The sequence below is a fragment of the Solea senegalensis genome, linkage group LG2 (assembly GCF_019176455.1).
Source record: "Solea senegalensis isolate Sse05_10M linkage group LG2, IFAPA_SoseM_1, whole genome shotgun sequence".
NCBI lineage: Eukaryota > Metazoa > Chordata > Actinopteri > Pleuronectiformes > Soleidae > Solea > Solea senegalensis.
This window is the reverse complement of record NC_058022.1, coordinates 4,963,459-4,984,556: the sequence shown is the minus strand read 5'-3', so window position 1 is coordinate 4,984,556 and position 21,098 is coordinate 4,963,459. Positions and strand designations below refer to the sequence as shown.

At 41.8% G+C, this 21,098-nt stretch overlaps 2 protein-coding genes across 3 annotated transcripts in view; both read left to right on the top strand.

The window, feature by feature from the left end:
- Positions 1–478: 478 nt before the first annotated feature.
- On the top strand, positions 479–2,551 carry creg2 (cellular repressor of E1A-stimulated genes 2). The gene is made up of 4 exons (XM_044050605.1): positions 479–984; positions 1,614–1,783; positions 1,858–1,971; positions 2,146–2,551. The coding sequence occupies exons 1-4, from the start codon at positions 571–573 to the stop codon at positions 2,285–2,287; spliced, it is 840 nt and encodes a 279-aa protein (XP_043906540.1). The 5' UTR covers positions 479–570; the 3' UTR covers positions 2,288–2,551.
- Positions 2,552–4,723: 2,172 nt separating this feature from the next.
- The window catches only part of mgat4a (alpha-1,3-mannosyl-glycoprotein 4-beta-N-acetylglucosaminyltransferase A), a 31,657-nt gene continuing 15,282 nt past the window's right edge, over positions 4,724–21,098 (top strand). The window contains exons 1-4 of one of the 2 annotated variants that reach the window (XM_044017823.1): positions 4,724–5,368; positions 5,512–5,695; positions 17,350–17,517; positions 18,135–18,275. In XM_044017823.1, the coding sequence (XP_043873758.1) occupies positions 5,602–5,695; positions 17,350–17,517; positions 18,135–18,275 (403 nt within the window). In that variant the 5' untranslated portion in view covers positions 4,724–5,368; positions 5,512–5,601. Of the gene's footprint in view, positions 5,404–5,511; positions 5,696–17,349; positions 17,518–18,134; positions 18,276–21,098 lie in introns of both variants that reach the window. The other variant, XM_044017831.1, reaches the window with a different exon arrangement.

Genomic DNA, 21,098 nt, shown 5'->3' with positions numbered 1-21,098 from the left:
GCCTTAATATGATGAGAAAATACCTTAAATTACTTTTGGAAAGTGACAGTGACATTCCCAAAACGGATGACCCTTTTCCTTGTGAATACTTTTGGAATAAATAATACATTTGAAGCAACGAAAAAACCTTTTGAATCTGCAAAAAAAAACTTGAATCTGCCAACAAAACTTTAGAATTTATAAAGAAAATGTTTGAATTTAAAAACAAAACGTTTGAATTGCTTTCAAATCACAAAATGAACGTTATACTTGTGTGAATATATTTGTCCACGTGTGTTGTATGCAAGTATTTGAAAAAAAATGTTTCAAAACAAGCAATTTGGTTGTAATTTTTGCGAAAATTACATCAGTTCAATTGTAAAAACCAAGGCGGAGGTGTAATGCCAACTCCAACCGATGGGGGCAGTAAAGTTCACAACTGTGCCTAGAAACGACAACAGGAACAAGGACACGCCAGTAGGGGGCGGTGTAAACAAATACATTCAGATCGCTTATACATAACACAATCCCACACACGTGAGTTTGTAAACATGAGAGTTTAAAGAGCAGTCGTTGACCGAACTCAGGGACATGAAGGCCCGACTCTTCCTCGTGGCTCTGCTCGCCACTGTGCTCCGCTGTCACGGCTACAGCTTGAGGGGCTCCGTGTCCTGGGTCGTCTCCTCCAACGACGTCGTGGAGGACGCGGACCTGTCGGAGGAGGTCGCCCCGGCGTTGCTGGTGGACAGTGCGGGGCTGTGGAAGCAGGCGTACCCGTCCTCGGAGACCGGGAAGGGGCCGGGAGAGCTGGTCAAACCCGAGGACGACACGGTGGCCCAGTTTTCCTCACGTCTGTTTTCGTATAGACTGGAGGAGGTGAAACAGAAGCCCGCCGCCATCGGCAACAGCAGCCCGCCCCCGCACCAGGAGACCGCCAGGACGGCCAGATACATAGCCCACAACAGTGACTGGGGACACATGTCCACCATTTCAACTCAAGACAAGGTGACACACACGCATGTCTTAGTGAGGATACTCGTAGTGAACGCTGTAACCCCTTAACCTAACCCTAACCACCACAGCTAAATTCTTAACCCCTAATTTAACTCTGAAATAAACTTAATTCTAACCCCAACTCTAAAACCAGGTCTTATTAGGACAGAATATGAAGACACTTTCCCAAAATGTCCTCCTTCCCTGTGGTTTAAAAGTTGTTGGTCCTCACAAAGATCTAGACAAACACACACACAGGTTTGCTTTTCCATAGGACTCATCTGCAATAGCCTACCCTTGAGGAGGTAATACCACAGTTCAAATCTTAATCCTAACTTTTACCAGAACTCCTAAAAAAATTGAAGTTCTGCCTCATTAGGACCAGACTGGTCCTCACAAGTAGTAACGGTCCCGTTTGGGGTAATGGTGGTTCAGTGGTAGAGCGGGTCTTCTTTCAACTGGAAGGTCAAGGGTTAGATTCTTGGCTCTGCTCGTCTTCATGCTGACGTGTGCCTGGGCAAGACACTTAAACCTACCTAAATACTGTAGATTAGAGTGTAAAGCAGCTTTGAGTGGTCACGGACCATTCAGCATCTGCTGTATGTATATCTCTGAACATCCTGTTTCCCTCTCCCATGCAGATAAAAAGTCTTCCCTTTGGGAACATCTTCTCAGTCAGTGACGGACCAGTAGACAACAGCACTGGAGTCATCTACTTCTATATGACCCCAATGGACAACACTGTGTCGGACCTGAAAAGTAACCCCTATGCTTCTCTCACCATCTCCGAGGCAGAGGGAGAGTTCTGCAGGTGAGCCTGGACCTTTACAGTGCTTCTCTGTAATCGGGGTGTAACCGTGGTAACATGATCATCTCTCTCTCAAGGCAAATGATGTATGATCCACAAGATCCAAGATGTGCTCGACTCACACTGACGGGCAAGATGGTGGAGGTACCACCGGAGGAGCTTGGGTTTGCAAAGGAGGCAATGTTCTCGAGGTAAAAACAGAAAAATCCAGTACATATCTGGTGTACTGTGCAGTATTGGGAGTGGCGTCGCCTCGTTCCAATTGAGACGTTCACAGACACACTCAGGGAAGGCAGGAAACAGTTTCTTAGGTTGTTCTTAGGAACTTAGGAATTAATTCCGACTTGTTTTTTTGTTTTTTTTAGACATCCTGTGATGGCAAAGTGGCCAGTGGGACACAAGTGGTTTTTTATGAAGCTGGAGTTGATCCAGGTCTGGCTGCAGAACTGGATTGGAGGCACATCACTCATACCAATCGAGGACTACTTTAAAGCTACACCCTTCTGAGAATATCCCTCATTTTGGCTGACATATCATTCCCGACGACATTTAAAATGTATTTTCAACCTGGTTTTTGGGGTTTTTTTTTTTTTGAAATCCACTATTTTTACTACTTTTAAACTTGAATGTACTTCATGCCTCTCCACAATAACCACTTTTGTTTTTTGTTTTTTTCTGCCGTCTTTTGATTTTTGGACACTGATTTCTGTTTCATGGGTTTGCATCAAACTTGGTGTTGTTTAAAAATTAAATGAATGTTAGCACACAAAATGATTGTGCATAGTTTTTATTTTTAAAGAAAATATTTATTTGTAATGTGCGGCTGCAATCTTCTCAAGGCCTAAGTTATCTTGGACCTGGAAATTTCCAAGGTAATTTTGCCTAAGGGGGAGGCTGAAAGAACAAGATGATGTTATTATTATTATTAGCTAGCTTAGTATTCTCAAGTAATCCCTTGTGTCTAATTTCGTGGTATATGACAGGGTATGTGATCAGAGTGGAGCTGAGGAAGTGACCAGATTACTTTATCTCTCGCTCCATCTTAATCTAAATTCAGAAAGAGCAAATTATCTTATTGGGAATAAATCTGCCTCCTGTGAAAAGCCTGTAGCTGACTTTGCTCGGCCTATTTACACTAGGGGTGAGCGATACTGGCAAAATTAATTAATTTGAACTTTTTAATTGTCTTGGGTTATAACTCATTCATTGTTGCTTACACATTATATCAATGGAAACAACTTTTATTTATTGCCTTTAAATGTAAGCTTCAAGCAAATATGCAAGTCCTCTATGTTCTACATAACCTTGCACACACTATTTTATTATTAAACAAATGGAACGATCGACTTCAAGTTCTGATAAACACACGACAATAAAGGACAGTGTGCTCCAGATTATATTCGTATACTCTTTGAAGTTTGAAACAAATGTCATTAACTCAGAGAGCTCCATACTGCCAGCCGTAATAGAGCATTTTGACCGATCTTTGAAGACCCACAGAATATTGTGTTCTATGACTATGTAAACACTAAAACTACCATTACGTCTCCGTAACCCTCCTTTTATCATCTCTGTGATCTCCGTCGTCACTTATAACGATCGCGACACATATTCTAGTCTGTTCGAGCGTGAGCTGCCTGAGCTTGTTTGATTTTCTCCCTCGTCGTCTCGCATCTTCTTCGCATGATCTATACTGATCGCTCTTCCTAAGAGAGCACTGCTGCCACTTACAGGGGTCAGTTCGTCATAACACGTAAGTTTACAAGCCTGATATTGATGGACAAGCTCCGCCAGACCGTAATGGCAGTGAACGGTCGAAATCGAGTGGCAGCAAATTAATATAAACAAAATCCCAAGTCAAATAGAAAAAAATACTGTCATTATATTATATCAGAGTTAGTCACAGCCCAATACAAGGCCACTAGATTGCGTACTTTATTAATAGTTGGGAAATGCTGAGTCAGGATTTTCTTTTGGGTCGCTCATAGATTCAGGTGATTTTCAACTATTTATGCATAAAGCTTGCATGTTCCCAAAGTCTGTAGGAGCAGAACGGAAGGCAGTATCCTTTAGTTATCAGGCTCCTCTCCTAAAGTTAGACTTAAAACCTTCCTTTTTTATAAAGTGTATAGTTAGAGCTGGCTCAGGGTAACCTGAACCATCTCTTAGTTATGCTGCTATAGATCCTAAACTGCTGGGTGCATGCACTCACACTCACTCTCACACTCAGGGTATGAATATGACTTCATTATATGTCATTCACCTTGTTCTTCCCCCCCGCCCCCCGTCCTCATCTTGCAGGTTTCAGGATCCAGATTCAGTTTCCAGGCTATTATTATCATTCATATCATCACCATTATAATTAACGTTGATATCAGTATAATTCTCTATGAACAATCCCTGCTGCTGCTTGTATAAATTATATTGTAGTTCTATAAATACGCCATCCCTAATTCAGAACTGTCTTATCTAAACTTATAACTTGATACAATTGTTGTATTTCTGCTCCTGGTCTCTCTCTTCTGTCTCTCCCCCACCTCTCCCCTGACCCCCATTTTTCCTTTAATCCCAACCAGTTGAGGCAGGTGGCCACACATTTTTTAGTCTGGTTCTGTCAGAGATATTCTTCCTGTTAAAAGGGAACGAAAAACTGGATAAATGTGTCATTTCTCAAATTATATTCTGGTTTACACTGTATATGGGTGAAGACTTAATACATATTAGGCAGACGTGTGTGTGTTTTTGACAAAAAAAACCCCAGTCAAAATAATTATTTAGCATTAAATTAAATAGCTATTTAGACTCGGGTTTACGTTTTAGAAGTTTCAGGTGTGTGTTGGAGCAGGGAAACCTCTCAAATATCCTTAGAGCCCAACAACTTAGAGAAAACATGTATCCATTCACATTTCGATTTTATTTTGAAAATTGCTACCGGAAAACCTGTTTATCACATTGGCAGGTGGATGATAGTAGTTCGTTGTTCGGGGAAAATGTTTTAAAAGGACGTGTGCGGGAGCCTTTTTTTTGGGGGGGTCTAACTTCATTTCAAACCGTTTGCTAATGGATGTTAACGCCTCCGGAATGTGTGACCGCGAAGATACTTCTCCGGCTGTGTTTGCCCTGGTAAACGGACGCTGGCGGTGCTAACGGGCTGACCAAACATTCAACTTCATGTTAGCTTGGTAGGCCCAGCAATGGCTGGTGAAACTTGGTGACAGCAGTCGTTGAAAATGTACCACCGGGAGGCTCAACGACACCGCTGTTAATGTGTGTTTTTACCCCGTCGTCAGTTGAAGAGAGCTCGGCGTGATTTGATTTGAGGCGTAGCCTGCGGGAGCCCGTCAGAGACCGAGCAGCCTATCCCAGCGGAGCCACTGTTACGTCCCCGAAATGCTCCCTTCGTGTAACTTGTAGCTCCGGGTGACTGTCTTGTGAGAATTTACAATGGGTGATATGGGCAGCTAGCTTGTTCTGTCTTCCCCCAACATGTCTGCTCATTTGTCGCGAACAGCAAGTTGACTCGTGACCGACCGCGGAGCAGGAGAAGCCCGTGCACAGCCCTACGGAAAGGACGCAGCGACAACGAGGGTAACATCCGAGAACCCCCTCCTCCCGGCGCAGAGGTTTCGTGCTCTCTGTCCTGCTAGGCGGAGCATTTGTTGTTATTTATTTTGTAAAACAATTTGACGCCTCCATATGCCTGGGTTCACGACCGTGTCAATATCTTGAAGGCGGCGAGAGACGGACGGACGGAGGGAGGGAGGCAACGGCAGCTTCGGGGTCCCCGACACTGAGCCGAGGAGAGGCATCGCTGAAATGAGATGAGGCTCAGAAATGGAACTGTGGCCACTGCGATCATTTTCTTCACGTCTTTCCTCAGCCTGTCCTGGTACACAGCGTGGCAGAATGGCAAAGGTACGTCCAGGGTCCCTGTTAACAGCAACACAGTGTTCGCTTCATTGTGAGGGTGTTAGTACACTCGGTACACTCGTCGGTACAATATATTATCGTAGACATAGTATTGTACATGTATTTGGTCAGGTTAACACCAAAGCAGCAGCCAGCTGTCGCAGCAGGTACTTAATGGGACGGAATGAAAATGTCCTGTCACCATTTATCCTGGCCAAAATGACTGCGATTCACGATATGATTATGATCATTTAATCGTCGTTTTAACACACACACGTTTGTTTAGTTGTTACAAAAAAAAACAAACAAACCACATGCTTTCACATACTATACCAAAAATATTCTCACCACAATCCAAAAATTGACCTGTATTACCAAAAAAAACCCATGTTACTAACCTTACAAGAAGTTAAGAATCAGTACCTGGAAGGGATGCGATGATTTCATCTACTTCCTCTGTAGGGTTCGTGAACAAATCTGGATATTTTTCTGACTTCTGTTACACACACCAAGAGAAGACGGAAGGCTCTGCCCTTTTCCTTTTTAGGAATTAAAGAAACTTACATGAAAGCATATTTTAACACTTGGTGCCATGATATTGTAATTTGCAATTCATTTCGTCTGGATAATCGTGACAGGAATGTCTCACAATGTCCAATTCCTTCTGATAACAACACTATCCACTGCCATACATCATCTTGCAGTCATATTTAAATCTTTCATTGGAGCATAAGCTATATTTTTACACATCATTTTGTCAAATATGTGAGCTCAGGCTCATTACACAAGTGTGTTCCCACAGTATGCACAGGCTGAGTCCTGCTTCCGGGCCACCCTTAACCCAATCCTTGTGGAGAGTGTTATTATGGGCTCATCAGGATAGTGTAAATAATTGCAGCGTTTCGATAAATTCCAAGCAAAGCCTTTATATTGTGATTATTTTTGGAGCTTATCAGCTCGATGAAGTGCCTTGGCTCAAATGTGCTCCACTGAGTATACCACCGCGAAGGAGAGAGAGAGTGAGCATGAGACTGCTCCATGGTTTGATTAAAGTGCATGTGTGTGATAAGCAAAGGTCAAGTGAGAATGCCCTCTTTTCTGGTTGGTGCACATGTTGGTAGTACAGTGCAGTAGTTGTGTATGGACAGAACAAGGATTTTAAAGTAGATGATACTCTTCTGTTAAAATATTATTGGCTTGCAAATAAAAGCTGAAGACAAATATTCTTCGATCTGCGCTTTACAGGTGTCTTCAATGCTGAGGATATTTGCATGAATGTACAACGTATGAAGGACTGAAATATGCAGGGGAGTGCACAAATATGTGCACTCTCTTGTTTTCTTACAATAAATATTTGCAGAAGTCTTTTTTTGCCTGATCGTATTGTAAATCTGTAATACATTTGTCAGTATCTTCAAAATTAGTTTTGCCATATTTATGTTTTCACATTTAGAAACATTGCTTTACACTACTGCTTTGAAATATACTCTTTTTAGCTTATTTGCATGTACTTTCATGGAGCTGCGGTGCATTGTGCAACATATTCAGCAGGCTTTTTGCTTCAGTCGAAGGTTGATTTCATGTTGGGCAGCAAAATGTGACATACAAGTATGTTGGTTTTCCTGGGGTCAAACCAGGTGTGAGCAGAAGTGAAGAGTTCTCTTGGACTTTTTCGTGAAAGCTAGAGTATTGATTTATGCTGTAAATTCTGGGAAGCATTCATTTAAAATCGTTTGCTTTCATCCTCATGCACATTTCAGAACGGCATTGTTTCTTGTCAGTGGTTTAAATTGAATTAAATCTTTGTCCATTTGTACACACGTACACATGCACGGTATATGCTTACAATGGATGATACTATTACTTATTAAGACACCTGAAGTTGAGTATGTATTACAGTATCAATTCTAACTTTGGTGCGTTTTAAGATATATTAAACCCAGGGTCCACACTTCTCCGTTTGCTGGCATCAGCTGTGCTTTACCTACAATGACATCACAAGCTTTATTCGTCCTTTATGTGTAGTGTAGTGCACTGGCTCCGAGCCTCTCTCTGTTTGTGTTCCGTCTTGTCGTAACATAAGATGTGTAAATAGTTTTATTCTTTTTTTTTTTGTCACGTGAACCTCTTTTATGTCCCCTATCATTTCACCCTGCTGTTGTAAGATGGCATATCCTCTTGATGCTGCACACAGTGGGGGGTTTAGAATATATTTGGCCTGTGGCAAATTGAGGCATTCTGAAAGACAAATTCTCAGAACTTTTCCTAGAGATGTACACAGAAAACATTTGCCACGAACAAAAATGGATTTACATGCAATTCTCAGGGGGTTATTTACACTTAATGGACTCCAGGATAACATATTATTGGTGGCATTTCTCTAGTACCATCATGTAAAAATGTTTACCATCTGTAAACATTTTCCTGATGAGTTAATGGTCTCAATCTGTATAGTTTCAGCACATGATGTCAGTTTTGTGAAAATGGATGATGAAGAACGTCACATATGAGTGAGGACACCAGTGCGACTGACGGCTGGTTTTGTCCAACATGAGCGTGGTGACATCTATGAATTTGTGGCCCATTTTGCAACTGGTAGACAACAGTGATTCTTATACGTGGTCTTTGAGCATCTTCCAGTGGGCCCGGGAACCAGCAGCAACTTCCTTTCAGTAACATCCAGCTCTGTCGATTATTCAGAGCCGTGTCCTTGAATAGTTGGCTGGCGCCTGGGTCGCGAGGTGTGGTATGTCTAAAAATGCACCGGGGGTTTGAGGGCCCACTCTGTACTTCTTGCAGCCTTAGTTTAATTATGATTTTGCTCATATCTTTGCCTCCCCGTTAGTCCTGTCTGTTGGCGGTTTATTGACTGCTGTGAAATGAGAGTCGTGCCAGTCAGCTGTCCAAACACTCCATTTCGAATGACTCTCCAGAGTGTGTACTTCTCTGTCAGAGTCTGCCCTGTCCCCTAGCAGGGTACTTCTCTCTGATATCACCATGGTTATGACTCAAGTAGATCTCAGCAATACACATAAACAGAATAAACTAAAAGAATGTATGTATTACAGGGTTGAGATTGGGATACACGTACATTTCCTTTTACACTGTATACAAAACACTATTATTATGGGTCCTTGATGAAGTCTCATGTTTATATTAACATAGTGGAGTGTAATAAAAACTAATTAGTAGTGGGAAAAGTAAATTAGATAGTGTAATTCAATATCACCTTTCAGAGCAACAGGGCAAACACACTTGATTAAGCCTTTGTCGTCTACTAGAACACATTCCTGGGAGATGCTTAAGTTAGTGACTCAGTACACTTGTATTAACCTTTGTCTTCTTCTTTATTAGGTGATTTGAATTGTCATAATTCTTGCTTCACAAAACAGGAATTCCTGTCACAATTCCTACACGTTTCTTCCCAAAACATGCTGGAAATCCCACGAAACAAAATCTCTTTTACAAGATATTGCAGTTATCACTAACTAAAATAGTCACTGATGTTATTAAACTATTACTAAGTAGTCAAATAGTCATAGTGCATAGTGTCACACACACTGCTAATGGGTCAGAGGGAAAGCTGCCCTAGCAGATCTTTATATCTTAGCAACTGAATAGGTAAGAGAGGCGATCAAATGTTCCTGGGGTTTTGAAATGAAATTTTTATAGAGTCATTTACAAAACAACCCAGGTAAACTGAATCAAACACTGTGAGACCTAGAGCAAAACTCAAATGTGTAAATATGTGATTTACTCTCGTTTATTTTAGTGTCAACCACCGTATACATGGACAGATGTAATTGCATTTACTACCCGCGTATACACACTAGTTTCTTTGTACACATTGACGTGTATCACACACACACCATAAACACCTTTGTGCCTCGGTGCCTCACAAGACTTAACTACCTGGCAACTTCTAAAGCCAGCAATTTGTTCTTAGCAGTAGCGGCTTGTCAATAGGGCGTGCTGGGTTCACGACCACCCCACCTGTTCCACATAAAGAAGAATCACAGAGACTTTCATTGACTTTAAAGACACTTTTTAAGATTTGTATTTTTTTTATATATATGTATATATATTATACCATTAGTTTAGTGGATGCACTGTAAAGCTCTTTCTGACTGATGCTTTTAGCAGATTCACTCAATGCCAAACACTCTTCTCCACTGGACATGTGGTTTCCTCCTTCCTTTCCTTGTACCCAAACGTTCCCCTTCCTCTGTGATTAAGCGCATGGTTGTCTTCTATCGTTACGTCATTCCAAAAACAATGGGCCAAAAATAGCGTGAGTGATTACAGTGAAGGGGCTCAATCAGCAGGCAGAGCATGAGGCTAGCAGGCCAGAGACGTGCTCTATTAGTTATAATCTGGGTGGGACATGATGTTTTCTCTGTCGTTGTGAATTTGTGAGGTAGGGTAATTTGCCCGAGGATAAGTGAGTTGGAAGACGGGAGGATGAGAAGAGGCCGAGGTGGACGACATGATGGGAAGAAAGGATGGGAGTGCTGACGAGGCACACACACACACACACTCACACAAATGCACTCCTCCCTTTATCTCAGACGGCTCCTGCTGTGTCTAAACACGAACAGGCGTCCTCATCTGTTAGTAAGTTAACAATTGTTGTCGTTTCCCTTGTCGTGCTTCTGTGCACGTCCTTAAACTCATTCATTCATTCATTCATTCATTCATTCATTCATTCATTCATTTGTTGGCTGCTCACAAGTTGTCTAGTGTGCAGGGAGGAGACATGCTGATTGTTTGGCATACACTTGTAGAAAATGCTGAGTGACACGTCTGTACTCGTTTTTATCGTAACCACACAGATGTGAAACATGTCCTGTTTTGGCTTTAGAGTGTAATTTACGATCACTTCCTTAAGTTATTTTCTCAGAACATAGCTCTAAATTGTCAGATTACCACATTGGTGTAGTTTTGAAACATATCCAGTGTAAGAAGAATAAAAAAATCCTGCCAGACTCCAGTGTATTCACTTGTGGCTCAAATCACGTGGGTATTGGACCAGTCGGGTTAGCTTGAAGCGAGAAGCCACTGTTTGTCTACAACAACAACGGTGGCTAGTATACATGCAGCTGCTAAACCATTAGTAACTGGAGACAGTTTGTTGATTATGGGAAGAGCAAAAAGCAGGACTGAATAAGGCTTTTCTCGATGGGAAAACAATTTTTTCCCCCTCTTTGTGATAGGAGGAGATGGACAAATCATAGACTGAATTAAAAAAAATAAATAATAATTTTTCCAACAGTTTCTAGTAACACCTTCCCAAATACCTCTGTTAAAAACCATCTGGCATGTCAGGTATAAGTGCAGAGACTGTTCAGCTCAGCAGCCAAACCAGAAACTAAATTATTGGAAAATATCAAGAGCTCCAAGGAAAGAACTCTTTACTCTAAAAAAATAAATGTAGAAATGTATTGATGGTGTAGTTGATTATGTGTTAACTGGGAAGGTGTAAGACGAAACCGTGCCCCAAGGTGACCTTTACAGAGGGCTCATGTTTTTCTGTCAAGTGCCAAGCTCCAGAATGTTTAAGTTCACTGAAATATAGAGGACACAGTAAAACAATTATTATTAATCGACTTATCTGTTCATCTCCAAAAATACCTGATGTGATGGACTCAGAGCTTTGGACCTCACTGCATATCTTCAACAACTGATGATTGATGACATCCCTGAAAGAAGAGCTTCCAAAAAAAGTATGATAGTCCTGGTTGATCAAAGCCTTTCAGCAGCCAAGTTGGGCCGCCATGGGAGTGGATGGAAGCAGAGTGGGGCCATGCCTTTGGCTAAATACTGTCAGCCAGCAGCGTGCAGTGCCACAGAGATTATCATGACTCACAGCACAATAGAGCATATAAGGTGGGAGGCAGGAGAAACAATGTGCCTAATGTGAAGAAGCAAATTTGGGAATCTGTGTTAGAAAGTTGCCAAGGGAGCAAATGCTTGTCTTGTGTTTTTTGTGGATAATAATTCTACCATTTCAGCATGCAACCTTTTCACTCTTTAAAGGTGAAGTAAAAGGTGTATTGTATGAGGAAAAGAGACAGATTGGGATAAAGGTGTGCTTTTTATCTTTCTGCAATCTGCATAAAACCCTTGAGGGAGTATCATGAGTCCACTCCTGGATCAACTTGCACTTCTCTTCAGGAAATAACCAACTAAAATCAATAATACTACTCACTCTCTGTCTCTCTCTCTCTATGTGTGTTTACATACTTTTCTTTGTTACCTCTTAAGAACCCTTTCTGGCATAAACACTGACCTTATTGGGACCAGTCCTCCTTTAGGAACAGGTACTGGTTAAGTTTAGGTGCTTTGTGTAGGCTGTCCAAATGAATGGATCAGTGTAGGCACAGTGGTCTAAGAAGAATAGCTGTGCAAACCTGTGTGTGTGTCTGTATGCATGTGGGTGCTTCCAGCACTCTACCTCTTTAACTTGCACTCTGCAAGTTAAACAAAAATGTTTGACTTGCATCATCTTGATTGGTCTTCTCTCTCCAGCAGATGTGGAGTGTGAACAGTACAGTGCAATGCGGTTCATGTGTGACCTCTGTAACGTCTGAGTTCTACTGCAGACGGTGTTTAATCTAATGTGACTTTTGGACCTGATGTTGGAATATGCCCGTGTCTGCATCTGCCCCTTAAACACAAACATGCAATAAACATCCTGGCTTTTGTCCCGTTAATCTCAAGTTCATGCGCTTCACCATCTGCCCTGCTTAAGAGATAACAGCCTGGTTAAATGCTTTGTGTTGTTGCACACAGCAGCTGCAGTGTGGGACCATGTGGGCAGCAGGTGCATTGCTTGAGGGCCTTATAGATGCATTATGCATAATTCGTCCATGTTTCACATGCTTCTGGAAGGTGGAATCTGTCTATAAGAGGAAGGCTCAATTGCAAGGTGGCATCTCTTCAGCGACTGTAGTGCGTTTATTTAGTTCATGTTGCTGTGTGTTTTTGAGATAAACTAACTACCTGTCAGTACAAGATCTCTCAGAAAATCACTTTTACAGCCTCACACACACACTAAGGCGAGGTTTGAAGATCACATATCCGGACATAGTCACTTTTGCTGCAAATGTGGTGTCGCTTTGACTCCACCTAGATTTTAAAGGACAATTCCAGGAGTTAAATGAGAAAACTAATACTACCCTCTCAAGTGTTAAAATAAAAAGGAAATTAACACTGGCACCTCAATAACTGAGCGGAAGCCTTTATCAAACCAAATAATCTATCCTGTTTCTTTGAAGTGTGTGGAAATCAAAGTACAATAACAACTAAGTCACAGGAAGAGTGATGCACGACTGTTTCCTCCCGTGTGTTTTTTCATAAACATTTCGTCACTTACTCAGTATAGCCGAGCTTGGATCAGATCACAAACATAGTGAGGTGCCATTGCTTTGAGGGAAGTGGTTTAGACGCAAACTGAAAAACGTGGGCATCCACGTCAAGCATGGTTTCCTCTGAACACCTGCTGTTGGATCACCAGCTGCAGCTCTATTCATACACGGTCACTGTAAGTGTGTATGTTGAGCATAACTGATTGCCATGTTTTCTCCAAACAGTAATACAACTGAGGATATTTCCTGTGGCAGGGGTCAACATATACAGACAAACAACCTTGCACTCTCACATTCACACCTACAGTCAATTGTTTTTGGACTGTGGGAGGAAAACGGAGAATCCGGAGAAAACCCGCGCACACACGGGGAGAGCACGCAAACTCTGAAAATTGGGACCCAAGTGTTTCTCAATCCTGGTCCAGAGGACCCACTGCACAGCATGTTTTATGACGTTCCCCTGCTCCCAACTCACCTGATGGAGCAGGAAAATGTTTGCTTTGTCAACTGCCATAAAAGATACGATCTGTTTATCTTGATCCCCATCAGCTATATTCCCATAAAATGGAACAGCACACATCCCCAATTGTCAACATTAGCTCATCATTAACATAATTTAAAAGTAGGCTCATCATTCTCCCATAGACCATGTGTTCATCACGGTACGCTTTGGTTTGGAACAGTACGACACAGTGTGGAATGGTAAAGCCCCGGGTTAGGCTTGAGTTGTGAGTTGTAAGAACAGAACCTTTTACTTGGTCTATGGTTGACTGTCATGACCTTACTGTACCGTTTTACTCTGGGAAGGGCGCCAAAGAGTGGTAGGGCCTGGTTATTCTGGTTATTCTTCTTCCTAATGGATACACAAAAAAATACATACATCCTACTGTACCAAGCTAGTTGAGACGCCCCCTGGTGAAACGTGTGCTGGAAAAGTTTTGTATTCATATTTTCTCCCCAAAAAAAGCGCATCTGCGTTATGCAAGTCTCCCACTCGCAAACTTAAAACTGCACAAGCCCCTCATCAGCATGGATTATGCGATAAGACTATTTAAAACCGGCAAATCTCTGGTTGGGTTTCTTTGAGAACTGAGATCGTCTTTGTCGCTTCTCAAACCATGTGACACAAACCACATTTGTCTGTCTGTCACCTTTTGTGTGTGTGTGTGTGTGTGTGTGTGTGTCGAAACACTTATATAACTCCATTATTTGGAGCTTGCAGTGAGTTGTTTGTTTTATTGTATTTCTTACTACATCTGTAACATCTGCTCTTATTGAATGTGGAGGTGGTTGTCTTTACTTTAGATTTGCCGCTCAGATTTCATTGCTATAATATCCAAATGAATAGGAAGTTCCCGTAAGGAAGTTGCCTAATTCAACCTTTTTCAAATGTTTCCTTTTGTTGTCTGAAGCTGCTGTGGCTGCATGAGTTTGCAGAGTCGGTGTACTTTGATAAATGCTTCCTCTTTTTTAATGCAGTGCTTGCTATTTACATCACTGATGTTTATTCACTTAACTGCTTTATTTTATGCTTTTTTTTTTTATCCCCTAACCAAAACTGAGCTTTTTTTTCAAGAGAATTCACATTGCGTTTAGAGAGTGAGTGAGTGAGTGAGTGAGTGAGTGAGTGAGTGAGTGAGTGAGTGAGTGAGTGAGTGAGTGAGTGAGTGAGTGAGTCAGTGAGTCAGTCAGTCAGTCAGTCAGTCAGTCAGTCAGTCAGTCAGTCAGTCAGTCAGTCAGTGTATTACTAATGTTGTAACCTGTTTACACAGTCACATTATGGGGACTTGTCTTCCTTGTGGGGACAAAAAGCAAGTCCCCATAACATAAATTACTACATTTTAAGGTGAAGGTATGTTTTAAGGTTAGGCTGAGATTAGGGTTAGGATTAGGCCAGTAGTAATTGTGGTTATGGTTAGGGTAAGTCTCCAGGAAATGCATGTAAGTCAATGCTATGTCCCCTCATGTCATGAATGTCGAACGTGTGTGTGTCGGTTGGTCGGTCGGTCTCCGAAAGAGTGTTTAGGCCTTGACTCCCCTTGCTGTAAACGCCAGTTGTTGAATGTCCAATATATATTCAACTCCTCTTCCCTCCTGCATACTTTATTAATAAATCAAATAAAATGAGAGGAGGAATCGAGATTGGCACATCCAGGCAAAATATCACAGCAGTGTGGGAGGCAGTGTGGGTATGGTGATACCAGAGTGAAGAGAATCCGACAAAGCGTGCTTTAGGAAGGAAGTGCACATATTGTACAAAAGGGTACACTCAGAAGAATTTTTAAAAAATTGTATGAAATTACATGAAAAGAACGAGACCGTGGTACGAAAGGCGAAAGGAGGGGGATGAGGAGCGGGCGTTTTTCAGGCTCACAGGAAGAGCCACTTAGCCCTTCCCCCATTACTCATGGTTCTAGAGAGCAGAGGACGATAATGAAATTGAATAGATGTTCTCCAGACCAGAGGGTCTAATTGTTTAATGCGTTTGTGTAACCATGCAAGTGTGAGGCTGTATACCAGCAGAGTACGTTGACTGTTAAACTGTGAATTTTATAGTGATGCCACTTGATTTGGTGATTTGCCACAGTGTTTTAAGTGAAGTCACAGTCCAACCGTGTTTAACAATTAGGAAATAAAAGGTGACAGAGAGTAATTTAGGCTTACTTGCGCAATGAGACGTCACTCGGGTAAAGGGAGTGGCAATTACCGTAATGAACATTACACATGCAAAGCCCATACAGTTTCACCGCCTAATGTGCAAATGCTTCTGAAACAATCAAGCTAACTAGAAACCCTCCTCTTCTTCCTGTGTGTGATCGGCGATGCTCTGTGTCTCTGGTTTCTCTACACAGTAGGATGACACGCTTGGTTTCATCCAACAGTCAAAGGACTGATGTGCAGATGAAAGCTGTCGTTTTAGGTGGAAGCTGCCCTGTTCTTCAGGTTTGGGGCCAAAAGGCAGTGTGTGTGTGTTTGTGTCTGTGTGTCAGGAGCACTCATGAATAACAACAGGTTTCTGTGAAAAAGAGAGGATGTACAATAGCTTAGTCAGAGAAAGTGACAGAGAGTGGGGAGATAAAGGGACTCTGCTTTTTGTTGTAGTTAAGGGCACCATAAATCTAAGAAGAACAACAGCAGAGAAAGATCAAACTGCAACCCCACACAACCCTCTCTTCTTCTCACTTCCTCCCACGTGTGTGTGTGCGCACACGCACACATGTGTTGTCTCATACGAATCAATGCACATTAAGTAAACTTAATTCAAATTGCACTATTAGAAGCGGTCAAAGAAAACAGACGAGCCAAGACAGAGAAAGAAACATCACCATAAAAAAGGGGGATAAGAAGGTGGAGTGACTCACTGTCATTTGCAGCATATTTGACATATCTATGATCTCAGGCCTCCAAGAAACCACAGCTGCTCACCCTTTTCACAGAATTCAGACTCTCAACACTAACCGTCTGACTTCTGTTTCCTGATAAGAGCCCACCAGATGCCTTTCCTCAAGTTTTTGGCAGTAATCTGCCTCCAAACCTCAAAAAGTAATTTCCAGTTGGCAGTGCTAATAAATGGCTTCTGTATCTTAGGCGACGTTATCATCGCACTGCGGATGTTCACAGGGTTTTGAAGAGCATGTTTTTTGATTTAAGGGCCTCGTACAATCTCGGGTAATCTTGGTGGAGGAAAATTAAAAATGTCCCAGCAAGCAGCTTGTCTTAAAGTCTTGTACACTTGCTGTGGACTTCGTTGTAAACGTTCTGAACCAATTCAAAAAGACTGGGAAGAATGGGACCACCATCACATTTGTGATCGTCTGCACACAGGAAGTTAAGGAGAATCGGCAAAACCTTTGTCTCATATCTCCTTTTTATCCACACGGAACTAGTATTTTTGGAGCCCTAAAATGAAAATGTTCCTAGAGTTCCTACTCTTGCATACGCTTTTGCCATCTTTGCCACCATCGTCTATTGTGGTTGGAGTTTGTACACTGCTCAAAGAGTTTATGCACACGTCTTCGCTGGTCTTGTTACAGCGCCACACACAGGACTGACATATGTACTACAGACAGTGCTGTGTTTAAAAACGGAAAAGAAAAAGATTGTATTGGGAAAGCTCTGTTTCGCACAATTAGTCAACATTAAAAGGTTATCTCAAATAACAATGAAAATGTGTCTTTCGTGGTTATTGTTAAAGATACGCTTTTGTACTTTTATGAAACTGTAAGCCATCATCATCATCATCATGTCTTTCTCCTGCTAAAGTACCATGTTCTGCTCTCGTCCCTCTCATAGAGAAGCTGGTAGCGTACCAGCGGGAGTTCCATGCGTTGAAAGAGCGCCTTCGTGTGGCCGAGCACAGGACGCTGCAGCGCTCGTCTGAGCTCAACACGATCCTTGAGCAGTTCAAACGCGCCATCGCCGAGACTAACAACAGCAAAGATGCCCTCACCAACTTTTCCGGTAAACTAATTCAGACGACGTATTTACTCCAACTGAGGCTGTACGCTGTTGAACTCGCATAAAAGTTGATTCAGTCATGTTGGTCCAACAGAGTGTTGTCTGTGAAGTCTGCTAACTGTGCTTTTGGTTGTTTTTGCTTGATGTTATATTTTTATGCATCGTTATATACTTTAGGTCTTATTGGATAAAAGGAAATGCAAGATTTATCTCGTTTCCAATGACAATGAAATTATATTTTTTAGTTGTAAAATAAAGTATCAGACCAAGCCTCATGGAGATATATATACATTATATACAAGGAGCTGCAATCAGTGAATATTTGATGTTTTGGCCACTAAATGTTAATGTTGCTGACATCTACCAAATTTAAAATGCAATGCTCGTACATTTTTATTATCATAATTGTCGTATTAATGCCTTTTTCGGTCAGTAATTGTGGTAGTTATACATTTTCAGACAGTTTTATGTGATGTATATGTTTTTTAATCACACACACACACCCACACACAGATTCACACAAAAACCTCTCCTGATCGGAGGGTGTTCTGTCCTTCCTTCATGCTTTAGGTTGCATAACTTTAAATCGCTTAACTTGTGTTTCTTGTCATTGCTTTCAGATGAGACACAGAAACTACTGAAAGAGCTCGCAAACAGGAAACAGCTCCAAGTGCCAAATATTTACCATCACCTGCCTCACCTACTCAATAATGAAGGCAGCCTGCACCCGGCCGTGCAGGTCGGTCTTGGCCGCACAGGAGGTGAGAAGCAACGCATGCATACATACATCACACATTTGGTACAGCAGTAATTCACTTGTTTTATGAGGCCTTTTTTCCTCCAGAATATTCATGCTCAACCTACGCAAACACAGTAAAACCTCCTGAGATGCTTATTACATCAGGAACTGAATCAAGTCTCAACATGTTTCCTGTTGGGGAAGAGTTGACAACAAGTATCCCCCCGGGTCTGAGCTTTGCAATAATATCTCACTGAGGAACGTTTGCATTTGAAGGAAATTATGTATACACATTAATATATATATATATATATGTATATATGTATATATGTATATATATATATATATATATATATATATATATATACATATATACATATATATATATATATATATATATAATATATATATAGCCCCAATTATCAGTGTGCCATCTTACTTTCACTTCTCGTTTTTGTTTTTCTGAGAAGTTCTTGGGCGTTTTTTTTTGTTTCTCATCTTTTTGCTCTTCATAAATCTGTGAGGTGCAGTATTCCTTTCAGCAGATGTTGTTCACAGAGGGTTTACCACAGCACATTCAGCAACTTTCCATTTTATTGCTTCACAACAACAAGAATGCTTACAGAAGTGAACTGTGACCTGTCAAAGCAGTCTCATTGTCATTTGCCTATGGATTATTTTCACTGTTTTCCACTTTTCTTATTGGCAACCCAGAGCTTATTCTAATTCAGCTTAGAGCATAACGGTATGTGACCTCTGCCATGTTAAGTTGGGGTTTATTTATCTGGATTTGTTACTGCGACAGGCATGATGGAGGTGACTTTAGGGGCCGGACAGCTCACAAGGTGTGTTCACATTCCTGGGCCTCTTTCAGACCTGGTAATAACGTCTGTCCTCGCGTTAAGTAGGGCTGTTCACATTTGCCGTTACCACACATTATAATTTGATCTGGACTTTCCCCGTGATTTATTCAAACTAGTGGCATGCCCGTTTACAATCTGTATAGTGTGAGTTTTTAGTTATTGTTGGTTTGGTGTCTTTGTGTGCTCATTGTTACTATTACACAGCAAAAGTTCAGTGACATTTTTACTTGTGTATGGTAGAAAGCAAATACTGATACTGACATAATGGCATACAACAACAAACATGGAAAATTGAACTACAGTTGGTTGTCACCGGTCATCTCAGGTTGACGGCGCCTTGTCTCACAGTGCTGTGTGAGTGAGAGGGGGAGTGGCTACAGTGGAGCAGCGAAAGCCAATGTGCGCTTCTTTTTGTGATATATTTAGCGATATCTTTTGCATTACTTATCCAAACAGCGTCAACGTTGGCACTGAACTTACTCGTGCCCGTAGCAATACGCCTGTCAAGTTTGAAATCAATCGGACCATCGGTTCGAGAGATATGCGAGTAACACACAGAAACACAAACACACAGACGTTCCTGGAATTTATAGATAGATTACCCCCGGATGTTAATAACTATAATGGGTTTTTTTTATGCTGAGGAATGTGGACAAGTGTCCTCAAACTTCTGTGATCTGAGGACGCATCAGGACCGTTCAGACCTGTACGATCTGGTTGTGATCGGATCACCGACGACAGGTTTTAATAGCAGCTCTGAACAGGGTCCTAATGACGGTGACTGAGGGTCGGGAGATGATGGAGACACATAAGTGGAAAAGAAGGAGGCACTAGCTTGGGGACTAATTGGAGTTTCTTGGCTTGGAGCCTGTTTGATCAGTGAGCACATGGTTTTCCCCTGGGAAACGAGAAAAAAATGTGAAGCCCATTGTTGCCATCAGCTCCAGTCGTTGCTGTCAAACTTTCGGGACTCCTTCTTTTTTTTCTTTCAGGAATTGGACAGAGAATGTCAAACTGATACTGTAGAGTTTGCTGCTGTGTACTTTTTCCCCCAACCAGTTTCCTTGCCTTGAGCACTGTAAATTATGCTGACTGTATGCACAGCTAAGCTGGAAATACAACCATCAGGAAGTGGTTGCAGTAGGTACGGTATCTGCTACAGGGGTTTTCTGCTTGTGCATGCCAAATGACACACTTGACAGGCTGCTGGCATCGTTTTTCCTCCGGGCTCCAACGGTGGTTTAATCTCCCCTCTTTTCAGCTGCTAATTGTTTTCTCTGAGGTTACCGTTGTCTCTTTTCTCTCCTACTTCTCTGCTGATCTAAACATATCTGACATTGGGCTATTTGTAGCTGCTGAAATTAGGTCATGATCCCACTTTTAATTGGAAAAAAGAAACAGGATTATGAGGAGAAACATCTCTGAGGCTGCATTGGTGGAAGCAGCGCCTGTCTATCAGAATACTGGCCAGCATTCAGCAAGTTCCTACCAACTTAAACCCCTTTTTTGCATAGTTACTTCTTTGTTACCAGGCAACATTTGTTTTAAACAAATCTCTTTACCAGTTCCTTCTTTGCCTTCTTTGCCAGTCTGCCGACTTTTTTGACTCTTGTTTTGGCCTGGGCGCAGTGGAGACAGTGGGCTTGTTTCTGCCCTATTATGGTTGGCAGCTGCTGCTTTTCTTATTGCAAAAACCAACACGGGACATACACAGGTGAAGGCTCATGAACTCTTGCAGGTTACCAGCAAAAGCTGCGAATGCTGTGGCAAAGATATCATCTCTGCTCATTTGTTTTTTGTTTTTTTATTTGTCTGCGTGTCGGTCGTGTGTTAATCAACACAGTCTAATCAAAAGGATCTGAAGTATCTGCATTCAGTGGCATCTCGTTTTAAGTCATCAACACACGGCAGACACACACACAGTGGGCTGAGCTGTGACCTTACTTGCGTACGTCTATGTTACAGTCATATTTTGGTGGAAA